Source organism: Oryzias melastigma, linkage group LG17 (genome assembly GCF_002922805.2).
Source record: "Oryzias melastigma strain HK-1 linkage group LG17, ASM292280v2, whole genome shotgun sequence".
Lineage (NCBI taxonomy): Eukaryota > Metazoa > Chordata > Actinopteri > Beloniformes > Adrianichthyidae > Oryzias > Oryzias melastigma.
The window spans coordinates 4,393,438-4,402,403 of NC_050528.1; the positions used below are offsets into that span (position 1 = coordinate 4,393,438).

Consider the following 8,966-nt stretch of genomic DNA (forward strand, 5'->3'; position numbering starts at 1 on the left):
TATTTGTGTTTCCCTCCCCTCGTAGTACCATGGATACCAGCGAGACAGCCTCGGACCGGCCCATAAATCCAGAAGGCCTATAAATATTTGCCCGTGTTTTGAGTTCTACCCCAGCTTGCTTTTACATATTCAAAGGTGGTTTTGTCATTCATCTGCTGGGACGCCGGACAGCTCGATACCTGGTGGTCTCGCTGGGCTTCTCATAACAACAAGAAACAAACAGAAACTTCTCCTGTTGCCACCAGCATGGAGTCGAGACATCAAAACTTCAAATTTATCAAAGAAAAAGACAAATGGGGCCAGCATCTCCAACCAATGCATGTGGCTGTTGTGCACATTCCTCCACACTCAATAAACGTACGCAGATCAATGCGTCAAAGAGCAGGCAGATAAGGCTAAGCCCAGGCATAAATCTTAACCATCTCTAAGATGTTTTCGTGCCGTATTACTCACAGGCCATATTCTCTCAAGTACAGTAAACACTGGGACAGGTACTTTGAGCTGCTGGTTCAAGAGGACACAGCAAAGCGCTTTGAGGAAAAAGAAAAGTCTTGTGAAAAGAAGAAGAAAGGCTCGTTTTAATAAACATAAGCGCTTGATGGAAGGAAGAAAACCTCCCAGAGAAGCAAGAAACTCTTTTTGGAGTCAATCATGACGACAATTTCTCTTTTTTTCTCTTTTTTTCTCTCCCAACCGTGAAAAGCAGTTCAGCAAAGAATCAAACAGGGAGTGCGAGCACAGGATGACGCATTCAGAAGAATGTGTGTGAGTCCAACATTCCCATAAATTCCAAACGCTGATGCCGAAATCGATGTCCTCCTTTGGAAAAAAACATCTTCCAAACCTATATGTGCATTAACAGAAGAATTTATTGGGCTGAATTTAAACGAAATAATCTCTTGAAAAAAAGAAAACAAATAAAGGAACATCCAAAAATAAAACATCAAATTTCAAGAAATAAATAAGTCTGGAAGAGTGAATGACATAAAATATGAATTTGGTTTGCTTGTAACCTTTCAGAAACCCTCACATGAGAGGTTTTTGTTCAGACGCGGCCTCGCTCTCCACTCTGGTCGTATTTACAGTGAAGCAACATGTCAAACAGACGCAGTCGACCTGCAGCTCTCTGACTGTACGCTTTGTTCCAAAGACGCCATGCTGCTGCTTTACATGCCAGACAGAAGTACCTTCATCCCCCCACAGTCGACAAGCTCTCCGTTTGCAGGAGGAGTCCAAAGGATTTGATTATTTGCGATTTTCGTGGTCAACGATTAACAGACAAACACATTTCTACCCTGTTTAAACCAAGTAAGAGCTTTCCACAAAGAAAAACAAGAAGACTTCACAATCAATTACCTTCTACTCTATCTTTATTAACAATCAGAGCCATATTCTCGACAATGGAAGATTTATAAATATATTTTTTTTGGTTTTGATTTGTTAAAAGTTGTCTCTCGATTCCAGTTGTGGAAAAATCTAAAATCTAAAAGTCCAAAGAACTGTTTAACCATCAACAGCTTTTTTCTTCAGGGAGGAAATCCTTTATGTACAGAGTGGCTTTCTCTGAAGAACCCGGTTCTGGTTCTGTGCCACCAAACGGAGAGACGGGTCAAGGCATGCAGCAGATCCAGGAACCATCCGTTCACTTTAGCAACAAGACTCCCGATCCAGGATACTCCACGCTTGCGAGAACTCCGAGTTCGGCTCTCCAGATACATCCACGAGATGCAGCATCCAGACAGGTGAGACGGAGTTTGTGTTTTGGCTTAAATTTGTCCACAAATGAAGTGAAATGTTCACGCTAAGGCCATGGGGCACCACGGTTCGCCTCTGACGGAAGCTACGTCTGAGGACTGGGTCAGGCCCACGCTAGTGTACAGGCTGTCCTGTCCCGGGTACTTGACGGCCGAGCCGGAGCCTGTTCCCTCTCCGGAGCCGGACAGCACGGACGAACTGACCTGCAAAAGCAGCAGAGCGTTAGCCTGGAAGCAGCGTCACATTCCTTTAGCGAGGAGGTACAGAAGAACTCAGCAGAACCGAGCGTGGGCCAGGCCTTCCAGCAACTGTCATGACACACGGCAGGCCAATAAAAAGGGTTTTGTGGGTCGTTTGTTTTATTTTTTAATCAAATCTATGTCATATTCTCACCTGTCCGGAAGGAGAACTGGTCTTGGAGCAGTCTTCAGAATTTGATGAGGAGGTGGATGTGGGAGTCATTGTGACCGAGTTATTGCCTGAAAAACAAAGATATAGAGTCACCAAACCACAAAAAAGAAACAATTAAATAGAAATAAACCACAGATGTCAAAGTCAAGGCCCGGGGGCCGGATCTGGCCCTCCAGGTAATTCTATCCGGCCCTCCAGATCATTTTATTGTTATTAATGACCTGATGTTATCTTGAACTCATTTCTAACTTGTATAATTTTGACAAAATATATTTGTATGGAGGGTAAAATATTGAAAGTTATTTAAGGTTTAAGTTGATTTATTCTGGAATAATATTCCTGCATTTTTATTATTCATAATTTTGTTAAAAAGTTAAAGTTTTAAAGTTGTAAAAATTGTCATTCTGCAGCTTTTTGGACTATTTTGGCATTTAATAAGATTTTTTTAGGCTATTTTAGAGTTTAGCTAATATTTCAGATACATGCTAGCTGTTTTGGCTAATTTTGGTTCTTCCTTTTACACTTTTTAGGCTAATATTTACATGTTAGCTGTTTTTAGGCTTTTTTCTTTTTTTTCAGTTTTTTTTACATTTTGAAGTTTACTAATTTTTCAGCTACATGCTAGCTGTCTTATCTAACCTCTTTTTTTTAGCTATTTAAGCTAATTTAGCAAATATTTTAGCTGGCTATTAGCTTCATTGTTTTCAGCTATTAATTTCAGCGTCTTCAACACCCAAATTCAGCTTACAGCATTCACACTAGCATTATCACAGGCAATGTTATATATCTAGTTCATAAATATGTTAAAAAGTTATGTTTTTAAAGTTTAAAAATATCGTTTATAGTGTTCAATAAATGTTTATCCTGTCCGGCTGCGACCTAAAGTGTGTTTTGGATTTTGGCCTCTCGTATGATTGTGTTTGAAACGTGAAACAGAAAAACCAGTGACTCACCTGAGGATCCTTTAGTTTTACTCAAAGTTTTGGGTTTTCTTTTTCTTGTCTGGATGCCTTCTTTCTTCATGGCGAGAGGTCGAGGTACCTGTAACAACCAGGTTTTCATTTAGTTAGAGGGGAATTAAAAAAAATATAAAACGTTTTGAACTCATGGAGAGTTAAACCTGAGCTCACCCCGTGCAGTTTTGTGTAGAGCCCACAGGCGTTGCACACCGGCTCCCCCTCCGCGTTCCTGCGCCACAGGGTAGTTGTGCTGGTTTGGCAGTTGGCGCAGGACAGGCCGATCCTCCTGGAGGTCGACTGATAACACAAATGCAAAATAAATTATTAAAAATTATAAATAAAATAAATGGTGGATCACATCAAACAAAATGTCACGCAGAAGTCGTGCGCTTAATTCGTTTTTTAGATCTGGACTCCACTTTAAGGCTGAATTAGAATTATTTGATCCTTTTTTATTACTAATTGTCCTTTTTTCTATTGATTTACCAATTTAAGAGACAGACGGTTTACTTATTTTCACACTTTGACCTCAAACTTCCCAGTAAAAGCTGTGCGTAATGGCACCATTTAGCTCCATTGTTGCCTCGAGATTCAATTATCCAGCAAACAGGCGGGAAATAACCTAATTAAGTTTCTTTTTAACATTAATAAATATTCAACACTTTAACTTAAATTTAGTCTTTAACACTTCATTAAGCTAATGTGTCAAAATTAAATTTATTCCCAGTTTTTAAATTCATCCATATTTGTCGTGACGCACGACACTCGTGTAATAAACGTGTTTTACGTAAATGGAAGCCTAAAGTGAAAGGTTGACGAGTCTTCTGCCTGTAGATGAATATCATCCGCGATAACCTCGACCCTTTGTTTAAAACAATTAGGCAGGAAATTGAGCGCGTAAGTGGTCCCCTGGCTGCTCACCGTGCGCTTCTGCGGTTTAATTAATGGCCGGCTCAGCCCATTCATTTTGCTGTAGAGGCCGCAGGCGTTGCAGAGAAAGTGGCCCGTGCCGTCGCGCCTCCACAGCGGCGTGGAGATGGAGCCGCAGTTGACGCACTCGCGGCTCTCCCCCATGTCGTCCAGGATGTCTGAAACTGACAGCAAACGGAACATTGGATTTACTTTTGAAAAACATGAAACATCATGTCATTTGAATATTTCTGGATGCAGTTTTGAGGTGGATTTTTTCTGTTTTCTGCGTAAATGCGTAAAATTTGTCGCATTTTTGTTTCCAATGTTTTATTATTTTAAGTTTGGATTTTCGTGTCGATCTGTACTAAAATGAGATAATTTCGTCTCTTCTCACCTCCGTTTGGTCCTCGGATGAGGGGCGCGCCTCTGCTCTGCAGGGTGTGCAGCATGGTGTTGTCGAAGGGCCCCCCGGTCCACGGTGAGGGCAGCTGGGGGGCAACATAAGGGGAGTATGGGCTGGTGTAGGTGGGGCGGGAGAGGCCGTACTGGTCCCTGCCGCTGACGTTCAGCGCGTTGCTGTAGCTGCCGTCCCGGGGCGTCCCGTTGTTCATGGGCGGGCTGGGGGGGTAGTGGAAGCGGCTGGAGGCGTGCGGGCTGCCGCTGCTGTAGGACGGGCTCTCCGGGGCGGACTGGGACCACACCGAGTGGCTGCTGACCGCGTGGCTGGGCTGCGCCGAGCCGCTGGCCTGCAGGTACGACAGGCTGGGGATCATGGGGTTGACGCGGGAGCTGGGCACGTAGACGGGGGAGTTGGGGGTGGAGTGCATATAACCCGCGGAGGAGGAATCGTATCCAGTCTGGCTCTGCGCCGCCGCGATGGCCAGCGTCTGGTACATGTCGGTAGGGTCCACCAGCAGGCTGGCCTTGTGCGCGCCCGCGGAGAGCACGAGTTTGCTGCCCTGATCCAAATCCGTAAACAGCGGGATGTCCTCGGCGCTCAGGGGGTTGTTGTGGTGTCCGAAGTGAAGGTAGGAGTGTAGCGACCGGCTGTCCGCGCGCCGGTGCCCCAGCGCGTCCAGCTCGCTCGGAGGAGTCCTCAGATCATCCGAGGCGGGCCCGTCCCGCCTGCTGTCACCGGGCAGGTAGGTCTGCTCCGCCGGCGAGCCTGGGCTGCTGGAAACTTCTCGCTTGACCATGGACCAGCTGTTGTCACCCAGGTCCATCCAGGAGCGATTTCCATACACCGCTGGGGTAATAAAAAGGACGGAGAGTTCTAGCCTGCAACAACAGATGTGGAGCAGTCAGACGCGGCGAGGGATCAACTTCCAAACATCCCAGAATGAATCACCACGCGCCTGGAAATCACCGCCTGCTGCCGTTTCTGTCATCTTTGGATGAAATAACCATCGCGGCTGAACTATAGAGCGCGCGTGAACGATCCCCGTGTCATCCCGGTGCGCGCTGCAGCTCTGACTGCCATTCTGCGCGCGGGCGCTCTTAAGAGACTCCGCTCCATCCGCATCCGCGTCCGATTCCCATCCTCCCACGCGCGCGCGCGCACGCAGCTTTACTCGCACAAAGCAGATAGGAAACAAAACGCAATATGTCTTCACAGCAAAAGAGATAACTGTTTGATAAGGATGAGATGAGATAAGGGCCGAGAGGCAGGCGGCGCGCGGGCGATAAAACTATCCACCGAAACGCTGCGCGCGCGGCCAGATGTTTGGAGAGGCGCGAGGGACGGCCGGGGAGACGCGCAGAGGGAAAAGGCGCTTTTTCCAGAACCTACCTGCTCAGCCGAGGGCCATAAGTCGCGCGCAAGGATCCCAAAAGTGCGCCGCTGCGTCTCTTGGAAGTAATGGGAAGTGTTTGCGCGATCTTACGAGGTTTATGAGAGGAGGCGCTTGTGGTGGCCGCGGCCGCGAGAGGCGGACCAATCGGCGTGGGGAGTGGAGCGGCTGGAAACGCGGTGGGGGTGCCAGCCTGTGAGCTCCTCCAATCAATCACACCGAGAAACACAGAGAGGAAAGAAGAAAAAAGGAAAAGAAATCCGATCACGCCTGAAACTTGCAGTATGTCGAAGAAACGCGCGTGCGTAACGGAGACTGTGAGGAGTTTGGAACAAAAGATGGAGCTCCACCTTTTCTCTTCAGGCTTCCTTTACCCTGATTGATTATTAATATAATTTATTGTTTTGAGGAATGGCTGCTGCCACACCTGCTCTGTATATGAAGGTTCAGGGATGTCCTGAAAATTACTTTAATTCCTTAAATCTGTGAAAAAGAATCATTTAAGGACGTTTTCTCAATAATTTACTTTAATTATTAACATTTTTGTGCGTTTTGTTCCTTTTAATCTAAAGAAAATCCACTTATGAACCGTTTTTGTCTGCTTAATTCAGGGATGTCAAACTCAATCGCACAAGGGACCAAAATCCATAACAGGATAAACATTTATTGAACATTCTAAACGACATTCTTAAAACTGTAACTTTTTAACATAATTATGAACTAGATATGTAGCATTACCTGTGATAATGTTAGTGTGAATGCTGTAAACTGAATTTTGTTGCTGAAGATGCTGAAGCTAATAGCGAGCTAAAATATTAGCTATAAGCTAAATTAGCCTTAAAAAAACGTAGGTTAGCCAAAACAGCTAGCTTGTAGCTGAAAAAAGGCTAAACTTCAACATATCCTAAAAAACAAAAAATTAAATAAAGCCAAAACAGCTAACGTGTAAATATTAGCATAAAAAACTTAAATAGAAAAGCCAAAATTAGCTAGCATGTAGCTGAAATATTAGCTAAACTTTAAAATAGCCCAAAAACAACAACAAGCCTAAATTAACCAAAGCAGCTAACAAATATCGGAACTATCAGCTAAACTACAAAATAGCCCAAAGAAACAACTAAAAAGTCTAAATTAGCCGAAACAGCTAGCATGTAAATATTAGCCTAAAAAGTGTAAAAGGAAGAACCAAAATTAGCCAAAATAGCTAGCATGGATCTGAAATAATAGCCAAAAAATCTTAGTAAATACCAAAATAATCCAAAAAGCTACAGAATGACAATTTTTAAAACCTAAAAAACATCATTTTTGACATAATTATGAATAATAAAAAGGCAGGAATATTATTTTAGAATAAATCAACTTAAACCTTAAATAACTTTCAATATTTTACTCTCCATAAAAATATATTTTGTCAAAATTATGCAAGTTAACAATGACATAAAATGATCTGGAGGGCCGGATAGAATTACCCTGAGGGCCGGATCCGGCCCCCGGGCCTTGACTTTGACACATGTGGGTTAATTGGTTTATTTAAGCTCTGCTCAGCTGCAGGACACTCCGGCTTTGAACCCGCGATGATTCGTTCATGCTGATGAGGGAAGAAGAAAGGTGTCAATTAAATCACGCGCTCCTTCGCAGCTCCTTCATCACACCCGCGTGCAGCCGCGTTTGTCTCCGAGAAAATGAATCACGTGATCAAAACTCTTTGTGTCGGGGCAGCCGTGACGCTTCGATCCAGCGGCGCCTCTCGCTGCTTGGCGCGGTTGTTGTGTTTGTTTTCGGGGTTAATGATGTTAAGGATGCTCTCTCTGGATGGAAATCCAGGTTCTTCAGCTGCGGTTTGACCACTGACCTCCACGTTTCTTCTGCTTTGCTTTTGCTCCACATTTTCCAGGAAAAACATCCATTTATTTCTCGTTTTGTACTATTTATGGAGCCTTATCTTCTTATCAAAGAAAATTAAACATTTAATGTTCTTTTTTTGATTATTTAAAGACGAAATTAATTAAATAAAACCGTTTTTATTCCATAAATATTACACATTTAAAATACTTATTATCAAAAAAGGCAGAAAATATTTATTTTTATTGATTTATTATATTTACACATTTTTATTTTTAGCTGTTGAACAACAAAAACTGACTAAAATGTTTGTATTCGTGCGTACATTTATTTTATCCCTCCAAAAATGCAATTTTTCCTTTAAATTTTAAACAAAAGTCGTTTACTGAGTCTTTTTGGTTCCTCCAGAGGTTTCAGATGCTGCTGTCCCTCATCCCATCTGCCCTCAGTCCGCATGGGAGCAGTTGTCAGGAAGGTGTGAGACTAAAATCCTGTTTTTCTTTTTCCTTTGGCCTACTTTCCAGCACCCACTCCTCAGCCAGACTTGATGAATGAGGTGTTTTCGCAGAGATGTCAAAGTGTGCTGCTCGGACACCCGCAGCCTGCGGGGAGAAGTGGCGGGACGCGCCGCGCTGTCTCCACGGTTATCCAGACAGGCCGCGCGCGCGCCTGCACGCGGGACTGCTGTCACAGAGACGGGACCTCTTTAGATTTATCACAAACTTTCTCCTAAAATGATGCTGAGAATTGACTTACTCAGAGAGAAAACTCACAAAAGAGGGATTTTCAGAATAAAAGCATAATTAATCGTATTTTCTTGGATGATCTGAGCATCTGGAGGCCCTTCCGGAAAGCTGTTTTCCCGCTTCAGATCAAAGAAAACGATTGATTAATTTTGCCTCATTACAGGAGCATTACAGGCGAGTCATCACCGTTTGTGACCTCCTCAGGAGGAGCAGCTGAGGCTCCAGAACACGCCCAAATAAAGAGAAAATCCGGAAGCGCGTGACCATGCATCATCTCATTCAGCGCGCGCCTTTTTTCCGCGTGTCACGCATGATGGTGCGTGTTTTTTATGCAAAACTGCAACCCCCTTTTTTTAAATTTAGGAAAATTGTTCAATTTCCATAAATATTAAATAATTTTATAAATATTTTTGACGTTCTTTTAAAAAATAAAAGCATTTTAAATGTGTTTGAGCAACATGAAATTAAAATAAACAATGTTAAACATGTTTATTTATTTAAAATAAATTGACTAAATAAAATGAAATTGATTTGATTTGTTATGGGTTTGA

General features: G+C 43.4%; 1 protein-coding gene across 3 annotated transcripts; it reads right to left on the reverse strand.

Moving 5' to 3' along the window:
- Window positions 1–851: 851 nt before the first annotated feature.
- gata6 (GATA binding protein 6) lies at window positions 852–5,948 on the reverse strand. 3 transcript variants are annotated; one of them, XM_024274204.2, is made up of 7 exons: window positions 5,827–5,948; window positions 4,432–5,315; window positions 4,047–4,219; window positions 3,297–3,422; window positions 3,120–3,207; window positions 2,149–2,234; window positions 852–1,958 (listed from the first exon to the last, which is right to left on the reverse strand). In XM_024274204.2, exons 2-7 carry the CDS (start codon window positions 5,258–5,260, stop codon window positions 1,797–1,799), a joined length of 1,464 nt encoding a protein of 487 aa, XP_024129972.1. In that variant the 5' UTR covers window positions 5,261–5,315; window positions 5,827–5,948; the 3' UTR covers window positions 852–1,796. The 3 variants fall into 3 exon arrangements, with proteins under 3 accessions (XP_024129972.1, XP_024129969.1, XP_024129970.1); XM_024274201.2 differs by lacking the exon at window positions 5,827–5,948 and adding an exon at window positions 5,393–5,581; XM_024274202.2 differs by lacking the exon at window positions 5,827–5,948 and having other exon boundaries at window positions 1,928–2,063; window positions 4,432–5,591.
- Window positions 5,949–8,966: the final 3,018 nt, after the last annotated feature.